This window comes from Seriola lalandi, unplaced genomic scaffold (assembly GCF_002814215.2).
Source record: "Seriola lalandi dorsalis isolate HSWRI2012SDOR001 ecotype SW California unplaced genomic scaffold, Sedor1 jcf7180002054748, whole genome shotgun sequence".
Lineage (NCBI taxonomy): Eukaryota > Metazoa > Chordata > Actinopteri > Carangiformes > Carangidae > Seriola > Seriola lalandi.
In genome coordinates, this window is record NW_019525301.1 from 446,897 (window position 1) to 467,917 (window position 21,021).

Genomic DNA, 21,021 nt, shown 5'->3' on the forward strand with positions numbered 1-21,021 from the left:
TTGGTACAGTCCCCCTTTTCTGTTCCTTTAGGTTTTCAAACAAATGTAGTCTGTTAAAACTAGTTTCAGTTCCTGAATCCATAAAATACCTTTAAAAATATACAGTAATATGGTAAATCATTGAGGATTTCCCAAACCTATTGGCAAAAATGGCTGTATACAGATAGTAAAGAGGAAAGGAATTAGCGTAAGCTGCAGTGGATAAATTATAATAACTTATACTACAAAAACACAAAGCCCATAAATTTGAACATGTATACTTTGTGTGTGTGTGTGTGTGTGTGTGTGTGTGTGTGTGTGTGTGTGTGTGTGTGTGTGTGTGGTCTTTCCAGGATTAATATAATATCAGGTTAGCAGATAGGATGTAGCACAGTAGTGTATGCATGTGTTTATATATAAAATACTTACACATTCATCTTTCCATACTATATTTATAAAGTATATTTTTTATATTTAATCTATTTGTATTCCATTATTATTCTTATATATTTATAGCTGTATCATTTCATTTATTTTGTCTTATTTAGTTGCTATTATTTTTATTTTTGTTTGATTTTTATTTATTTTAGAGGAAATGACTCCATTCATTAGATTAGTTCTGTTGCTCTTCCCAGTGCAGTGCCTTGTCTGTTGCTGAACAGGCAGTGACCTCACGGCGCCATATTAAAATACTCCCTCCTCTTTGCCTGTGAGATCGTAGCTTAGCAGCAGCAGCTAGCCGCCAGTCTACTTTTTACATCCACAGGACTGACAGAGGGCAACGACGTGATGGAAATTGACTCGCTTCAAGAGGCGCTCAGAGGTTACTTCAGTTTATTTCGATAGTTTTTGTGTTCATTGAGACCACGTGTTATACATGTGCTTCCGTGATTGTTATATAATAAAAAATAAACGGATTGTAGCTCACAGGCTAATGTCGCTTGCTAGTTAGCTAGCTAGCGTTAGCTAAAGCTAACATTACAAGCGGTTTCACGGAAATGGTTCGCTGTCTGTTCAATACGTTAGCCAGAAAAGAAAGCTAACTAATATATTATGCTTTTTCTCCATTCTTTCTTCCAAACATGTATGTATTTGCTTGGTATTTGACTGATATCTTTGGCTGGGATTAAGTAACTGGTTACTGTCACCGGCTATTGGTAGACTGTTCGCCGGTTATGCTGTTGCGGCTAACTTAACATGCTAGACAGTGTGCTAAACCGGAGCTAGATGCAGTTGGCTAGCAAGCGACCAAGCTAGATTTTTAGCAACATTAGCCCGCTATGTTATGTAAATAGCTAACGTTAATGACACAATGTGGTTTTCTTCAGTTCAAGTCTCGTCAGAGACCTGCTAACAAGCCTTTCTTACTTGGCTAAAGCAGGTAAACTGTTGGTTAACCTAGATCAAATCAAAGCCTGTTGATCTCTGATCTGTCTGTAACATAATGTAAATGTGTTAATTCACTTCGTGGTTTATTTTCTCTTCACAGATTTTGATAAGAAAGCAAAGAAGGAGGCATCTCCTCTTCTGGAACAGTTTCTATGTCATATTGCCAAGACAGGCGAGACCATGTAAGTGAACATTGCAGGCCTGATAAATTTCCCCCTCCTTACTACTACTACTACTACTACTACTACTACTACTACTACTACTACTACTACTACCACCACTATTACTATTCTTCCTACTACTACAGTGCACACACACTCACAAACAAATAAACATACACATATTTTATAATGTTTAAATTGATTATATATAGCATTAACTGAAGTTACTTTTTATCTTAATTTGGTGTGTAATTATGATGTCAGTGTAACAGTATTTTCATGTCTCTTTTTTAGTAATGTTACAGTAGGTTATGTTGCATTTAAGCGTATATACCTGTATAGTTTAATGTCTCTGTTTTTCCTGTATTCTAATGTTCTGTCTTATTTCATGTTGAACCTTGCGTGCTTACTACTTTCCCCTAGGGTTCAGTGGTCTCAGTTTAAGAGCTACTTCCTGTTTAAATTGGAGAAGGTGATGGATGACTTCAGAGCCTCGGCACCTGAGCAAAGAGGTCCTGCAAATCCCAACGTGGAGTCGATTCCATTTGAAGATATGAAGGAGAGAATTCTGAAGATTGTGAAGGGATACAATGGGTAGGTGCCCAAATAAATTAGTACATTTCTGTATGGCAGTGATAGTGACAGGCTGACTGGATGGATTGAGAATCGGGACAAAGTATGTCTGCTTACCCATGATAAACACACTCCATGGATAGCCCACCCAATTTGCTACATAGACATCTGTACTCAATAATTATTAAGGAGTTTTTGTTATGTGTTATGACTACAAAATTCTATATTATTGCTTCTGTGTCATTTTTGTGACAGAGGTGCCATCTTTTGAGGCTTTTCATGGTGTCCTTGATTGTATGCAAGGTTACATCGTCTATATCCAGCAGTTTTATTTGTGCATGTGCCCGTAAGGCATAACTATTCCATACAACTATTCCAGATTGTAAAAGATATAAGCCAACTCAATCTCAAATCAAATTCACTCAATATTTCATCAGCGATGTCTCACCATCACATGCCCCACCCCTGGAGTGTAGAGGAGAGGGCCAAACTGTAAGGTGTTGACACTAGTGGTCAGTTGTGGAGCACACTGCAGCTGTTGAAATGCTACAATATACTGAGTCCTTTTCAGCTCAACCACATTAGCTAGGCAAACTAACTAAATTATTATTGTTGGTGGTAGAAATCCAAAATAACATCAGATAGCACTGAGGAACTGCAGAACAGTGTGTCAATACTTTTTAGTAATATCTTATAATACAGACCATATATCACAAAATTAAGTTTTAATATAGTATTCATGTATAAAGTTATTGCAATGAACACTGTGACAATACAGTTAATGTCACACGCTGTCTTCTCCAATCACCTGACACCACCTGTATCCATAATCAACTGTGACAATGAGAGAAACACCCATTATGCTGGAGTTAAATACAGTGTTTATTTTTTTTAGATATTTATCGTGTGATTTAATCAGCTATGTATATGTCTATAGCCTATAGATCATATTACATAATATATATCATCTATAACATTTTATTATGGATCCTATGCACTGTTTTATAAATGAGGCCCTTGGGCTGTATCCAAAATCACTCAGTTTACAATGTAGTGCAGTTTATTTACCTCTTTTTATTTGAGTGTTCAAATTCTTCATGCAGAATATATGCCCTATATTGTTCCCTAAAAATTCCAGAGTTATTACTTCAAGATCACAGGACTGTTGATTCTTTCAGCTAAAATACATTTAGTTTACAAACTTTTACAAACTGAACATCACAACACAACAGTGCATCACACAGTGGAATCACTCTGTCGCTAAATTAAAGCACGCTGAGAAAGAAAAACATCAAGATGGACCACAAGTGTGATTGCCTAACTAAGGACAAAGTACGAGAAAAAGAACTGCTGAAGGAAAACGAACGGCTGAGGAACGTTCTGCAGAGTGAACATGCCTCCTGCACCAAAGAGAGGTGCTAAGAGATGCTCACGGTGGGAAGCCAAACGTTGGAGTTATTAGAGAGAATTGCAAAGGAGAAAGATGCTCTGGAAAAAGAAAATCTGGCGCTCAGCGTGTTGCTGAACGAGGAGAACATTTTCTCTGCTCAGCTTCAGCTTGAGTTATCCGAGACAAAGACGACGTTGCTGGATTTACAAGATGACATGATAAAACTTCAACAACACTGCCAGGATATGGGGAACACCCTAGAGTCTGAGAGTCAGACAAATAATATCCTTTGCTAGGAAATACAACACCTTAAAGAAACACAAGAGAGATGGGTGGAAAATGCCCGACAGACAACAAAAAGTCAGAAGAGCCAGGAGCATGAGGACAAAATAAAAAACCTGGGAACAAGAGAAGACCTTGTTCCTCCAAACCATCGACAACCTGAATTTGACACTGCCACAGGTGCACAAATCACTTGGCAGGAACCAGGCAGATATGGCAGCTCTGCAAGAGGAAGTCTCAATACTTAAAACACAAAATGGCTCATGTGTGGAGGAGATGTTGGTGAAGGAGGAGGTGGATGAGGACATGGAAGATGGAAGAAGTGAGAGCAGTGTCTGAGCAACCACAGTGGAGACCACGTGTTGAGCTGCCTGACCTGCCAATGATACCGAGAACAACGAGACATTCGCGGTGGAGAAGGTTCATTAACTTCTTATGTTGTGGCTCACATCTCAATTTGTCAATTTATTTTATTTTTTGGATACTGGAAGCAAAACAACCAATTTACTAACTAATTTACTGTTAAAGGTGAAAATATACTCAGCTGGAAATTTATTAGATGAACTTTGCTTACATTCTCTCTCTCCCCCTTGCATTCTCTCTCTCCCTTGCATTCACTTCCCGCTACACCCCACCCTTACATTCTCTCTTTCCCCCTTACCCCCCCTCACATTCCCTCTCTCGCTCCCCTTAAGACAACAGATACAACTAAAGTTGTAATGAACTTTACAGTCCTCTACTCGGAAGTTACAACAACAGCATGTAAATAGCAGCTGAATTAGTCATCATCTATTTCACACTATCATAAAATAAAATTTAAAATTCAAGTTATGCACTTTGCAGTCTGTGCATACAACTGATAATTACTAATATACACTCAGTTGTTTACTATATGAAGATTATAATTTTATTAACATTGTTTTAGACAGTTGTTGACTCAACTTTATGATCATTTTTGGGATGTAGTGTTATAAGCTGTATTGCATCATACAGAGGTGTTCCTGTTATTTAGACTACTTTTACTGATACAAATGGGGTAGAGTCCTCATGTAGCAATAGTTTGGTGTTGCCATATCTTTTCCAATACTGGTTATCTGTCTCCTTTATTTCTAATAACCCTGAAAAAACCATATAGGTCGATCCCTAATATTTAGCAGCGCTTTACCATCATGGAAAGTGTCTTCAAATTTTTGACCTTTACTGTATATTTTATTTTTCTTTTCAACTGATGCACATCTTGACACTGTGATTTCTTTACCAAGTTTTGCAAGAAACTAAGATAAGAGAGAGAAAAGAGGGAATTCAGGTAGTACGGCAGCTGAGCAAGAGTCTAAATATACCTGGAATAAAACTAATAATCTAACAAAATGTTGAATAAAATAATCAAGAATTTAATCAATTAGAAGGTGCATGTGATGTTTGGCTGACGATCTGTAGTTATTTGGGTCTGCTGCAGTAATGTAGATTGTGGAGTCTGACTGCAGCAGGTACAAAGGACCTATGGTATTCCTTAACACACTATGGGTGGAGCAGCCTGTTGGTGTAGGCCCTATCATTTACTATTGAACAGAATGTCAGGGCATTTTTTTTAATAGAAGATCGCCTGAATGACATGTTTTCTACGTGCTGTATATTGATTTTGCTGCACTTTTCTCTTTAGAATCCCATTTACGATCCAGCGCTTGTGCGAGCTGCTCACAGAACCCAAGAGGAACTACACAGGAACAGATAAATTTCTTCGGGGGGTGGAGAAGGTAAGTCTAATCAGTGTGGATAATGTTTTTTTTCCTCCTTCCTTATATCATTAACCTGACGCTGCCTGTCACTCATTTGGCAATTCTTGTTTCCCTCTAGAATGTAATGGTGGTAAGCTGTGTACATCCAACCTCAGAGTAAGTATCATGTCCAAATGAAGCACTTAACTAAATACACAATAACTAAATAATAGGTTTAATATGGAAATTTGAGAATTATAATTTCTACTGGATTAAAAATTCTGTTTTTGTTTTTCTGAACAATTTTCTGCAGGAAAAATGGATGCAGTGCCATCAATAGAATGAATGGAGTTATGCTTCCTGGGAACACATCTGCTTTTACAGAGAGGTTGTGTTGAGGACAGATTTGGTCCTTGATTCTAAAATTAATTTATTGTAAATGACATTGGATAATATTTTCATTTTAATAAAAAAAGCTTTTTTTCACTCCTGTTCTATTCGTCTTGACTGTCTATTAGGAAAGTGAACGGTCCGGGAACTCCCCGGCCGCTGAATCGACCGAAGGTGTCTTTGGCCAACTCACTAGCAGCTAATGGTCTGCCAGACAGCACGGACAACAAAGACCTCAACACAGAGCAGGAAGGCGACAAAGACTCCAGGTATGTCAAGCCACAACACATCAACAAATCTGTTATTCGTGTTCAACACAAATAAACCCATTGGAATCACATCCATGTCTGCCGTTTCTTCTTTGTTTGTCAGTGAGGTTTCGGCGTCGGGAGGCTCCCTGGGGAGCTCATTGAAGAACAAACACCCAGACGCAGAAGAGGATATGGAAGCCGAACAGCAGGAGGTGAAGAGACTTAAGTTCAGCAAGGATGAGGATGAAGAGGAAGATGAAGAGGATGAAGAGGAAGAGCAGGACGTGGACACACTGAGGCCTTTGCATGCCACCTGCCTCTCAAAAGAGGCAGAGGCCATGGTCCAAGAGGATGAGGAAGAAGAGAAGGTCGCATACTGCAAGGATAATGAAGCTTCCAGCAGTGCTGCTGCAACTGAAGACCAAGGCAGGTTTATTTATTTTTTTATTTTATATATATATATATATATATATATATATATATATATATATATAGTGTATATCTGGTTGTTGGTTCGTATGTGATGCTTTTAGCAATGCTGAGGTGAAATCATGGTATATGAGGCTTCACACAGTTAGGTTATGGAAAACAGTGCAAATTGCAGTTTTAATGGCTAGCTTGGCCACACTGGACCAAATATAGTCCACAGGAAGACTAAGATTACATTTGTCGGACGCTGACAAATCAAAGCAGATGTAATCATACTGTCCTGTAGTAACAGAAACCTACCCAGAAAGCCAGGTTAGACAGTGTGCAGTTTGTTCACAAGAAGATTCAAATTTCTTCTTGCCCTTCTTGCAGGTTCAATTCATTGAGATAATGAAAAGATTTGTGTTACAGTTTTGTACACCATCTCATCTGAAAAGTAGATCTGCATATTTGTGGGTTGGAAAGATCTGGTACGGCATTCTGGCCCCTTCGATTAATATGTAAACAAAGCTGAGTGTCTAAACAGAGCGAGACAGACGAGCAGACATGTACACAGGCAGGAGAGAAGCTCCCCCCTCAGCAGTTCATCACACAAAGGCGGTGGTCCTTTTAACTTCATTATTTTGGAAGAAGCAGCACCACACTTATCCAGGAACGCATTATAAGCTCAACAAACACAAGCTCAACATTGTAAATTAATGAGGTTAAACTAGTTTTCTCTGGTTTAAAGCGGGTGGTGGGGGGGTGGTATCTGTTGTGACTTTATGGCATTTTCAAATTGTCGTAATGTTTCACATGGCCAAAGTGTTTGCCTCTTGTGCTGTCACTTTTCTCAAAGAGACCCTTGTAGCTGCAGTTTAGGAAAGGCTCATTTCAACCAGTGCTTACAGTGTTTGAAAATGCTGTTGCATGCTATGCTGTCAAAACAAGCACAAGTTCAGCTGTTTTTTTTTCTTTCCTATTGTGTAAACATGTCTATCAAAATCAGAGGATCAGCACAGATGTTGGTAACCTCCAGTGTCTATGTCTGATGCATAGACTGTAGGTAGACTCGTAGGGCCAGGTATGATTTGCATTCACATGTTGAAATTAAAAGTTCAGGTAGTCAGGTAGAGATATTAAAGCCAAATGTGGGCTGTCTTTATACTGAGTCGTTAAGCACTTAAGACGGGTCCAATCAATATTATCCATGTGATATTCTGGATTTAAAATGCTTCTGTAATGTCAATTTAATCTGGCTTCTCCGCGGTAATGAATCAGTGAATCAATTTTGTAAGCTAATGTGAGTGAATTTGACAAGTTTCGTTGAATGACAAATTTAGTTGTGTATGAAGTTTGCTTCCTGATGAGAAGGCAAACACACCAGTTATTCATCTGTCTGTAATTGTCTATAAAGATCAGAGTAAATGCCCAGTCTGAAGAGCCCTTAAACACTTAAAACTGTTGTATTATAACAGTTTTCCACTTTTCTCTGCAGAACCAACAAGCAGCACACAGGCTGAAATGTGTGCGGGCTCAGGTCAGGAGGCGGAGCAGGCTGAGAGGGAGGTGCCGTGCGGCTCCCAGGAGGAGGGCAGCGACATGGATCAGACAGAGCAGCAGGCACCTGCAGGCGTCCTGGAGAGCCCCGAGACCAGCAGGGACAGTGAGGAGAGCAACAGTGACCCAGTCAGCAGCAGCAGCAGCAGCAGCAGCAGCAGTAGCAGCAGTGGTAGCAGCTGTAGCATAGAGGATGGCGCAGAAGCAGCCAGAGAAGACATAGCTCTTGCTCCCTCCAGCAGTACGACTGAACCTCCTACAGAGGGCGCCATGGAAAGTGCCATCTTGAACACTGGGACCACTGAGGAGCCTATGGAGCAGGACTAGACTGAAGTCCCCCCTGCAGCCATGTGTGACCATAAACCAGCTTGTCCTTGAATCCAGCTTGACTGTCACTGGGAATGAGGATAACTGCACCTCGTACACAAGACGAACGCCTCGTCCCGCTTTTGGACACTCCTCCAAAATGGCTACCTGGCATTGATGTGGGCATACAAATAAATTTTCATTTGAAGTTTTTTTTTTTTTTTCTTTTTAACTGGAATATTTTATTGATCCTGTGTTTTTAAGTTTACCTTAAAAGGGGGTTGGTTTCAACAGCATTGAGTTTCTTGGCTGTTTTTTTTTATTTTCTTTTTTTGTGGTCTATGGGGTTGTTTGGGTTCTGTGGTGGTCTGGTTCTTTTCTTATGCCACACTCTCCAACCATTTGGACATTGACAGGATTGGTGGTCTAGGTTTTGTACCCTTTTAAGCCCAGTGGACCACACTACCAGGGTCAGAACAGGGCCATACCAGCCCTCATTATTTATGAGATTGTTCAAATATGAGCTACTACCACCATTTCTGTTCCTGACTGAAGTTCATGTAAAATATTCTTTAGTCAAGCAATGAACCTAACACCCCACCACTGCTTTGTTGTAACGCCACCAGGCTCCACCAGGCTGTTAATCAACACGTATTGTTTTAAAATTTACATCTCCACCCTTGTGAGATGGGAGACAATTTCTTTCCATTGTCTTCATATTATTTTAGCCATATTTTTGCAAAGATACACTACCAATCCCACTGAACAATACTATGACATGCTACCTTGTAGAGGCGTTCTCTGTAAAATGATATATTTTGGATGCATAAAACCACCATAATTTATATGATCATTTCAATTCAATGAGTTATTTTGGAGTATGTTTTTGTTCTGTCTGCCAGTTGTAGTTTCCAAAACCAGCTGTAAGTACAAAGATGACCTCTGCTTTCTTTGTATCGTGATGTCACCATGTTGTTTCACCGACCGATATCCAGAGCAGTTTCTGGTTCCAGTTCTACACCTGTTTCTGCAGCTGTACTTTTTGATATTTAGAATTTTAAATTTCTGTAAAGTAGATTTTTGTAGATTGTAATACAGTATGTGTTCACTGCCTTTGTGAAACCATATATAATTGTATAATTTCTGTGTATACTCTGAATGCTTTTGCTTTCAACGCGGTATTCAGAATCAGCAATAAATGTTAACATTTTTATGCGTGATGGTCTTGCTTACTTGCACACAGCATCTCATTTACTCTCTTCACTGTGTGCATTAGTAATGTCCTTCTTGAACATGCTGGATACTGTACTTCTCCGCAGTGGTCCAACAGAGCAGTTTCACAGCAGACATTTTGACTTGTTCTAACAGAAATGCACAGGTGTATTTGATAACTTTAATTATGCTTGCAATCCATCTATGCTGGTTCACTGGAACGGCAACCGGAACCATTAACAGAGCAGACCCATTAATGTCGTTAGTAACACCTGTGCTTTTCCTGACATGACAAGTCTGCCACGAAAAAGGTAGTTTCAGAGTTTCAACCATGCAATCTTTTACAACTGTCTTTTTGCTTTGGAAAGACATATTTTATAAGCTTTTCAAAAAGCAACACAAACCTTTGCTGTGTCCCAAGTCCATACTGCGTACTAACTGCTTACAGTATGTGCTAGTGTACTTTATTGTGTTGTGTTAATAGAAAATGATGCTCTAAGTGCATCAACAGACACCAAGCTTCGGTTTCAGTGAACCACTGTCGGGTAACAAATCTTTTTTTGTCTTCTATGATCTTCCTCAAGCTGTCCTACCACCATCTGCAATTAATTTAATGTTTTACAGCTGTTAGAAGCTCACGATTGCTTTGTGGGACACTTTTACATTCAAAAGCAAGTGCTCTTTAGTATGACATAACGACTTTGGCGATTTAGGCCTATATGCTGTCACTGGACACAATACAGACTCAAGACCTAGTCAGAATTTTATGTAGCATGGAATAGGGATATGGTTAGAATATACCTTTGCTTGTTTATTGTAGCCCAGATGTATTTTGCTTTCACAGATTGGTGAGAAGCACAAAAGACTTTCCTCACAGACGTTATGACTCGTCATAGCAGGAAAAGCGTAGGTGTAACTGAAGACATTAACAATGGCTCCAATGTAAAGCAACCCAGTGAGCCACTTCATGTAGCTACCATGCACAGTACCAGAGCCATGGCAGTAGCATGTACCGTTAATGAAATGCAGCCATTTTAAATGTTATTAGCTACACCTGTGTTTGACAGGTAATTTCCTATATTAATCATCTTGTAATCAGCTTTGGTGCCACTAAAATCTCATGCAGTAAAATGAGGTTCACTCACAGGCTTGTGTTTAAAAAGGAAAGAAAAACAAGGTTTTGCTAAGTTTTTCTTTCAGCATTAGCAGTAGTTGCTCCTTATTATCGCAAGTGATGAACCCATCAGCATGACTGTTGTTATATCCCTCCCTGAGTCACACACAGAGCACAAAGGAAAGGTGTGAAAAAAATATGGAAGCAGCCTATTTGAGTAGGGGGCAGCTTGAAAATCTGTTACACAGTTTTGGACACAATCAAAAATATACAGAGGAGCGAACCGTTGCTCAATAAATAAAGATGACTTTCCGTGTCTCCGTGTACATCAAAGCTCAGAGAGGTGTTCACTGTTGGTCAGTTTACACCACCATCTGTCACTGCTGTTGTTAAGACTGCTGAAATTTGCCCAGGCTCTCAGAGGAAATAAGAAATGGACTGCATTAATCCATGCGGTGGTGTTTAAGGGCTTTGAGGACTCGTCTCCAGGGAAACAAATGCCAGGTCAGGAGGGGATATTACAAGCGGCTTGACACCAAATGATGTTTAATCTGACACCGGCTTTACGAACAGCAGATGATATGGACAGAGGAGGATTGCGACTTCAAGCTTTCACACTCTTTTTTTTTTTTTTTTAAAGACATCAGTGGCCTAAAGAAATGTCTGCTTGACTCACACTTATTATAAAAGCGGTTTGTATCACAGTTACTCCTCAGTTCATGTGTCATTACTGCACTTGAAAAATTTGCTTTGGGCTCTAAATTAAATCTGTGCTTTCTTCTGCGCCTGCAGCCTCAGGGGAGCAAGGACTGTGTTAAGCAAGGGATACAATTTTAGATAGGTAAATACACCTGGCTGCTGTCAGAGCTGCGATGAAAAAGGATTATACTTTTGAAAAATGTTGTTGAAACTAAAGATGTTGGTGCTTTAAGTCGCATTTATTTTTGAAAAATCTGCACATCCTGTAAATTCTATTATCATGTACAGTATGAATCCTGTTATTGCTACAGTTGTTAGTTGACTTGAGTTATAATAGTCTATGTAGTGTGGCTGGAGTCATAGCTGCAATGAGTAAAGTGAAGTCTTTGATCAAACTAGTCAGTAAAATAACTATGAAATTAAACTCCCTTTCATTTCGCTGGCAACTGCCCCCCAGGAGCCCCCAGCATGGGACTCCTGGGGGCCTCTGGACTTTCACTTAAATCCCACTTGGCAGTTCTACTTGAGTTTCATACATCAGCACCTGCCTCAAGAGAGGAACTTTTTTAATGGAAGTGTGGTCCGCAGCAGCGCATAACAAATCACACTAATTGTCTCCAGTCATCATGTTAAGTGGAGGCACTTGAGTGTCAGACACACTCTGTGACTTTGACAGGATTAAAAGAAGAAATACATCAAGTCTTAAGAAAGTCATTATAACACGGGAACTGCTCTTGAAGTGCATTTGAAAATATTATGTGGTTCAACTGGATTGGAAAAGTTCACAGTTCACCATCAGTCATGTCCTCTCTTGACACACGCAATCTCCGTGTCATCCAATAGAGGGTACTGTTTAGTTTCCAAGCCAGACCAAACATGCTTATAGCCTGCCCTGAAATCACGATGCAGGTCGAGTCCTCCTGCTCCTGCGAGTGAATGCAGGGTGTCACACATTCTGCGCTCCTCCTTGAATCGCCTGGAAAGGCGCACATGCAGACATCATGACCTCCTTCCATCTCCATCCAGCGCTGCCCGCAGGATGAACCCTCCCCTCGTCTAGTGTTGTTTCTCTGGGAGAGGACTTTCAGGGCACGCCGCCTGTGAATGCTTGTGAAATGAGTCCGAGATCACACGGCCATCTTCTATTTCTTTATTCCCCAAATGCCAGTGAGAATGTTGGTGTCTAATGCTGCTGCTCGGTTTTAACCTGTGACACATTTATCACGCCTCTTCAAAAACCACAGACATGAGATCGACTCCCACGTGTCTCGTTTCTCACGGGAGAAAAAAAAAAGAAGCTTTTGTCAGAGTGATCCAGAAAATGCTGCTTGTAAATACTAGCTTTGAATCTTGCATTCCAAGGCATGCTTTAAGTGTTAAGAACAATAAACAAGGAGAGAAACGGATTTTCTCTGAAAGGTTTGTTAATGTCTCTGGTAGGGGTTGGTGTCAATGTCAAGTTACATTTTTTGGCAAGCAGCAGGGTCACACATTCTGAGCTGCTCTGACAAAATCGCAAACACCAGCAGTGGGTGGGTGGGACGCTGTTCAGTGTGTTGGCAGACTAGAAAAGTCTGGAGGGGATGAAAACATTTATCCCCCCCCCACCCGCAACTTCAAGAAAACCGAGCACAAGCGCACCTAAAAATGGAGGCAGCAGGGAGGCTCCACCACAGGAGGCCTTCCAGACAGGCTTCACAAAAACCGCTTCGCAAAGTGGGGACAGTGGGAAATACTGTGTAATGTTCTGAAGTGGTCAGTGGGAAAAAGGTAGAAATTGAATTATTCTGATGTCCGGGCTCCAGTGAGTTCGAGGAGTGGATTTTCATGAAGCTCAGTGTGGGGGCGGCATGCTCAGCGGGGCCCAGCCTCAGGTGGTTGCTATTTTGAATTTCCACTTCTCTGTAAGAATGGCATCATCTCAGAGAAAGAGAGACAGTAAGTGGAAGACTGCTTTTATTTAGTTGGCGTATTTGTGTCATTTCCTATCAGATCAGCTTCCAGGCCTGTCAAATGTGCCGAGTTGAGAAATCCATTCAAGATATAAAACATTACATGAAGTGGTGACATTTATGGTGAAAAAAGTGTTGGCTGTAAGCCTGACAGGGGAAATCAGGACATTGTGACGAGATCTGTACACAAAGGAGAGATAGTGTATTTGACTCATACAGACTTGTTTCCAAGTTATGCACCATGGTATGTCAGACACAGAAATACTCAAGCGAGCAACAAAGACAGTCTAGAAAAGTATTCCAGCGGCTACCAGGGGCGTGAAGGCCTGTGGCAGATGACTATATTTGATTAGCAGGTCAGAGACGTCCTGTAGAGCCAGGTCATGTAGGACTTTACAGGAAGAAAGTAAATATTATAATATATTATTAAAATGAATTAATATTATAATTAATATTGTTCAAAGATCAGAGAAGGTGTAACCTGATCAAGTCAGCCTGCTGTCGTCGGCTCAAAACCTTCTTAGGTTGACTAGTGAGACACAAATACAGTTTTTCTGCATCTGCCATGACAGGAAGTCTCTTTCTCTAGATCAGCGGATCCCAACCTTTTCCAACTCTCAAAAATCAGACCATGAAACAATGCATAGGCCAAATAATGCACTGTAATGCTTAATAATGCACTTTTATTTGACATTTTTCACCAAAATATGACTGTGCCCATTTGCAGTACCACCAGTGGTTCACAGCTCACAGGTTGGGAAGCAGTGGTCTAGATACTTTTTGCTAGCAGTGTTGCTCATACATATTTCAAAAATTGTTTCCTTGAAATTTTATACAGACACCCACTGTTCCCCACATCATCCTTTAATGCCACCACAAGGTTGACATTTTGGTTTTTATGTGAAATGTCTCAACAACAACTATCAGTTTTCATGGAATTTGGACATTTACAGTATGTCCCTGACTTCAAATCTGGCACTGTCCAATTGCCCATTTCTTATAATTTAGTTTATATATATATATATTTATAGTTTTTATTATTTCAAACATGGCACAGAACATGGTACGAAACAGCTGAAGAAGTACAAGATGCAGAAATTAAATCAGTCGATAAATAAATCAAATCAGACAGTGGACTGGCAAATACATAAAGACACAGGGGAATCAAATATACCGAATAAGTGTTTAGATGTTGTGTATAGAGTGAAAATAAATACAGCAGGTCACAGCTTAGTATTGTCTTGCATTAATGCTCCTAATTGTAAGTCAAATGAAACACAAAATACTTCCAATCTCCCAATGCCACAGGCTTTTGCCCCCCCTATCCTGCCCAACATTATCTCTCAAGTGTCGGATGTCTGGGTGATTTTCAGTTTCTCAATATAATTCTGGCAGCTGAGACTATCCCAACCATCAAAACTGAGAATGCACATTTGGTATTTCTGTTTTATCTCCTAATAGACACGGGCGTGGGGATACTGGTGACCAACCACCAAAGAATTCCAGCTCTTTGTGACAAAACAGAGCGTTCCCATAGGAGATGCAGAGAAGTGCCCATTTCTTTTTTATATTTCCAGCCTGTTGTCAGTTAATCCTATTTTGAAAAGCCTACATGGTGTCCAGTAGAATTTTATATTGAATAAATGTCCCTTAAGTATTTAGCATTCCTGGTCAGAGACTGTTTCCGCTTGTTCTTATACAAATCACAATTACAATCTCTCTGTCAAATTATCCTCAAATGTACCACTAATGAAGTAAATTGAGTTACTATAGAAAAATTGACACTTGATGGTTGCTTTTTTAAAAATATTCAGCAATTCTGCCTCATTTGATTGGAACCTACTAAAAATGCAATGTCTGATTTGTATATACTTCCAAAAATCTGCCTTTTCTTGCAATGTGTGCTTTCGGTCTAATTCAGAGAATGGTATCATCATTATCAATAAAAAGATCACTTATTGTGTGGACACCCATCACTTCCACTGTCCAATTTCAACTTTCCTACACTTTGTTTTATGGCCAAATACCTGCTTAACTAATGACACCAGCTTCACCAGTCAATAAGCAAATGGTAGCATGCTAAGATGCTGAACAAGGTTAACATTTTACTTGCTAAGCATCAGCATTTTAGGAGTATGACCAAAGTACAGCCTTTTAGTCTTGTTGGATGGTTGGATGAAGGCGGTTTTTGTCATGTTGATGACATAGCTCAAAGGTCAAAAGGTCAAAGTCGGCAATGAATTAGCCAGGGCGGCTAAATGCAAACATATTTGCTGTGAGAGGTTCACAACCAAAAAGAAGAATTTCTGTTTTGCCATTGTTGAGTTGCAGGAAATAGTGTGACATCCGCTTGTTTACATCTTTAATGCATCCACAGAGTGAATGATGTCCAGTTTTTCCCCTTTCCTGCCACCGTGAAATGTCTCATCCACCAATCTACCTCCAGTTCTTTATAAATATAAGTAGGTATCTCTGTTCTGATACTTAAGCAGTGACAACATTTAAATTTTATTTATGTCCATACTAAAATATCCATTTAAAACAGGAAACATGACCAGTATTCATCAGGTTATAGCCTCTCTGCAAGTTTACTACACTCTAATGAAGTATATTAATTGACTTTCCTCCCGATGCTGGCAGCGCGGGGCCTGCCTGCTTCCCCCAGCCACTCAGTCTAATGGCACTGAAGGGCCTTGTTTATAACAGGCCCATGCTTTTAGAAGCCATTTCCAGAGATGCGACCTGCTCTTTGCGCCAGGTTGTAATAAGTGTGAATGGGAGACTAATAAAGGTGCAATTACAGCAATTGTGTGTTGATGCGGTGATACTGCAGTGGGATTGTATGTGTGCATCCTGCAAGCTGAGGAGGCGGGGTGCTTCAATGCTTTATGATGATGACGATAATGGATTGTTAGGCCACAGTGAAGAGGCACATGGGAGAGTGTCTGTCTGACCTGCTGCTCTCTTTCCAAACAAAGGCGGACATATATTAATTCTTCAGGTTTGTGGATCGAGTGTGTTTGACAACATGAAGTCAGAAATAAATAAGAAAGTGGCCGTGCACTTTACACCAAATACAATGAATGTTTATGTATTCGAGCTCCTCAAAAAGAGCCAAATGAAAGAGACTCTTTTGAGGTGGCCACTTAAACTGTATTGATTTCACATTCAGCTGGAACAACATAAAGTTGAAATGTAGCTCGTGAGAACATGCTATGGATGGTTGAAAACTGAAAACAGAAAAAAAAAAAAAAAAACCTGAGCCATAAGTACAGCTCATTCAACATAGCAACAGACCTCTTGTCACATTTAGAGCTGCTTGTTGTATTCTCAATCAATAGGTAGTAAACAATAGTTACTCACCAGGCCCATCACACAGCTGAGAGGTCTGGAGACCAGCATTTTCTGTAAACGACTTGAGTTTCTAGTGCTAGGTCATGGCACATACATTATAAATGAACACTCAGGATGGAGATAATAAATATTAAAAGCATCTAAATAGTAAGAAATTCAAGCTTCAGCTTTACCTCATTCTCTCCAGAGATTTTTAATAAATGCTAATGGGTCAATGAAAGCTCCACAAAAGTACATGCACAAATACACAGTTTGACCATACAGTAAGTGCACACAGTGTACCTCACACACATTCAGTACAGGTAGACAGTGCTGTATGAATATTAGAGAATTGTTAAGGCTAGTCTGGGAACCAAAGTGCACAGAGACAGGAGAAGGTGAGTTTGAACCAGGGATTATTTATTAATACTTTGGTGGCAGAGGAGCACAATGGACGGCCAGAGGGGAAATGGGGCTGAGAGACGATGAGCAAGGGCTGAGGCGGGGGCAGGCGGCAGGAGGCAGGAGGTCAGGATGCAGGCTTGATCTGCTTGAGCAGGCTGGTGTCTTTGTAGAGGTGGAGGCAGGCAGAGTGAGTCTAGAGAACGGGGAGGCAGAGTGGATCCACTGAGGGATTCAGACGAGGCGGGAGGGACAGTGGCAGGAGTCAGACCGGCGAATGCTGCAGGGAGAGGGAGACAAGTATTAACGAAAGGCTAACGCTATAGAGAACTGCTGAATAACAAGAACAGCTGGAATGTGACTGGCTGTGTAACAGAGTCTATTTTCTGGCAGAGTGATGAGGTTGGAACCAGGTATTTATAGCAAAGCAGCTGGTGGCCTGATCTCTCGCGCACCTGTCTCCACTCCTGCAATCAAGCACACATAAGACAGGAACACAAAAAGAGAGAGGGAGAGCGGCTGTCAGCTATGTGCATGTGGTAGCGGAGTCGAGGGCCTGACAGTTTAAGTTGGTATTTCCCGCTACTTGTCACCATGTGCATGTCTGAAGGAAAAACATGGTCCTCGAGGAGGTCTGTGGTTTCCCTAGCTGTGGGAAGTTCGGGCATGGGAAGAAAGGGAGTAAAAACTATGGTGGTGAGTAGAACTTTTACTGTTAGATGGAGGGAGATGGTTGATGAAATCCGAGGCAATGTGGGACCAGGGGGTGACTAGGGAATGTCAAGGAATGAAGAAGACCAGAGCTGGGTTCTAGTGGACACAAAGGACCTGGCAGATATGAAGGAATGTGTGTCGGCCTCCATAGTAGGCCATCAGAGCAATGCAAGTGGCTGGTTTACACAGGATTACAGGTGAGGTGAGGTGAGGTGAGGTGAGGTGAGTGAGACCGCTGGAGAACCTGAGAGCGGACAGAGTCAGGGACAAACAGGCAGTTGGGCAGAAGGATGGGCTGGGGATCTACTCCTGCTTCCTCAGCAGTGTGCTGCGGTTACAGGGTAATGGGCTTGATGTTGTGGGAACCAGATAGGTCAGAAGTGAATTTATTTGTTTTTGTGGTCTATCCACATGGTGAAGGGGTTGATCAGACATTACCAGATATTCAAAATGGCCTTCAGGGAGTGTTAAAAGCTGTTTTCCACTCATTTCCTTCATGGTTGCAGACGTGCATTGTGCAGGGCCAGTTTAGAAAAGATGGTGGCACCATGGAGGAGAACAAAAGCTGAGCTGATGAGAGGTAGTGGGTATCAAGTTCACACAAGACAGGAACACAAAAGAGAGGGGGAGAGAGGGGGAGAGAGAAGTAGAGCGGCCTGACGGGGAGTTTTGTTCACTTTGTCAGAATGACAAGACTTTTTTGTATAATTAGACCGCAGTTTGAGCACATTTTTTTATGCATCTGCAAATGATGTCTAAGTGAAATCTTTCAATTACAGCGTGTATCATGCTGAGATTATAATTCCTTACTCCAGCGGTTCTCAAAGTGAGCCCGTGGGGGTGGGGATGGAGGGGGGTTGGTTAAAAATGAGGAACGGTTTAATTTCACCATCATTTCATGTAGCACTTGACGTTGTTAGCTTTAATCTTTGGATTAACATAAACGTTTGACATGGTCAAATTAATCATTTTGGGCTTTGAAAAGCTTAAAGCTGTATATCTGCTTTAAAGCCAACCTTGGACTAAGAGGTGAGAATACTCAGTAGCAAAGGTCAATTTACAAAGTGGAGTATGTTGCAGCACCTAGAGACTGCAATGTACACTATACTGTAACAATATGACGACAATTCAGTCACTGAGAGTAGTAGTTTAAAGTTTATCCGATGAGAACATTGACATCAATCTCACATCCTGGCATTAAGTACGAAACCAGAGACAGCTTAACAAAGACTGGAAGCATCAGCTTGTCTTTGTCCAGTCTCAAAACACACCTACCAACACCTCTAAAGCTCAGTATTTAACATGTCCTAACTTGGTTTGTTTATCTCATACTAAGCTCTGGTGTCTACATTGACATTGATGATTTAGCTATTCAGTGCCAGCTCTGATTAGCATCCATTATCTCATGTAACACTTGCCAAGAAACCTAATACACATTCCTCCCAAACCTATGAATTTTTTTACCCTCTTGGAGATGTAAATGCACACAGCTTGCCAGTTAGATAAGGAGGTTTAAATATTGTGCAGAAAGTTAAAGGAGCTCTTTGTTAAGTACACTGAATGTGGGAACACAAGATGCAGACTCAGGACACCGAATAGGATGAGAATCACAGTTTATTTTGTAGAGAACCAGTAAGGGGGGCTGAGGGGCAATGTGGATCTAGGCTGTGGAGTTTCCAGAAGGGCAGGTGAGTAGCTGAAGCAGAGCTGGTTGACGTGAGGAATGGAGCCAGAAAGCAGGACAGAGGAACTAGACACCGGAGAATCGCAAGTTAGTGCCAGAATCACAAAAGTCTGAGGTTTACCACGGGTGGGTAACGGACGATCTGGCGAGGAGTGGAAGAATGAACCGGTCTTTTATCCTGCAGCAGTGTAGGTGGCTTGATTGTGAGATGAGGAGCAGGTGAGTGATTGCAGCAGGTGTACAGCTTGATTCCAGTTGACCTCCTGGCACCGCCCCAGCTCCAGACAGACACAGACAAAGACACACCCACAAAAGGAGAAGGGAAAACACAGAGAAAACACAGGACCGTGACACTATTTGTATTTTCAGCCAGGGTCAAACAGCTGTTTACTCACAGAAGAAATGTGAGTTCAGTATCAAACTTCATTCCTTTATTCATCAAGAGCATCAGTGGTTGAAAGCTACGCCAATAAAGGAAAGTCTCGTCACTTTCCCATAGGGACTGTAGCCTCCAATCAGTCCTGAAGACGTAGCGGAGTGGCACTAGATGAAAGTTCACAAAGTTACAAAAGACTACAGGCCTGTGGAATGGTATTACACCTACTAGGTCAGCAATAGTTCTGCACTGATAATCCACTGCTTTCCAAAATGTTTGCTGGGATAACTTCATCTTCCTGTTTCATAGGAACTTTGGATCTAGGAATGTTCATACAGTTTTTCATAGCAATCTGTATTTGTCTAATTATCCTCAACCAAAAGTTTAGTTCTGATAATCTTGTACTGATACCCTGAAATGCTGTGATCAACAGTAATGGATGGCAACGTCACCAGATCGTAGTCATGTTTGAAGAAAGACTCTAGAAAGTGCGACTCAGACAGTGACGAAAAGCCGCTTTGACATGACAGGGGTCTTCTTCTATTTTTCTGTGACTTTCCAAATCAGACAATCCAAAATATTACACCCACACTGGCAGAGCCTCCAGAAGCTTTTAGGCTAGCACTTTATATTGTCTGTGTAAAAGTCTCTGTATCTGAAACTCCAACCCAGCTGTCTTTTTTTTCCTACACTCACGCAGTCAGTCTGTTGTGATAGTGCTGCACTTAACACTTAATGATGTAGGTGTTATCAAGCACCTCACTCTCAGACTCTTTGAACACGAGAACTGATACACTCATCACAGCGGTGAGATAAAACCTTTGGATGCAGATGGAGATGAGGTGGTACAGAGGAAGGACAGCATGTCTTTGCCTCTCTTTCAACCTTTTTTTTTTCTCTCCTTCCTTGTTCTTTTGCTGCCATCCCGCTGACCGAAACCTATAATTTGGAATGTGGATAATGGATAAATTAGCCTTCAACCAATAAATCTGCAGAAAGGGAGCCACAGAGGTTCATGCGATCTGACCCAGGAAACTGCGCTGTGAGAATAGTTGAGCAGAGAGGGACGAGCTGTGGGAGGACGGACCGGCGTGAGTTACGGCTCCGCTGGGTCATAAACAAAACACAAGC

At 41.0% G+C, this 21,021-nt stretch overlaps 1 protein-coding gene across 1 annotated transcript; it reads left to right on the forward strand.

The window, feature by feature from the left end:
- Positions 1-646: 646 nt before the first annotated feature.
- On the forward strand, positions 647-9,617 carry ppp4r2b (protein phosphatase 4, regulatory subunit 2b). The gene is made up of 9 exons (XM_023424796.2): positions 647-802; positions 1,469-1,550; positions 1,953-2,123; positions 5,435-5,528; positions 5,629-5,666; positions 5,803-5,877; positions 6,008-6,148; positions 6,252-6,556; positions 8,037-9,617. Exons 1-9 carry the CDS (start codon positions 769-771, stop codon positions 8,423-8,425), a joined length of 1,329 nt encoding a protein of 442 aa, XP_023280564.1. The 5' UTR covers positions 647-768; the 3' UTR covers positions 8,426-9,617.
- The last annotated feature ends 11,404 nt before the right edge of the window (positions 9,618-21,021 follow it).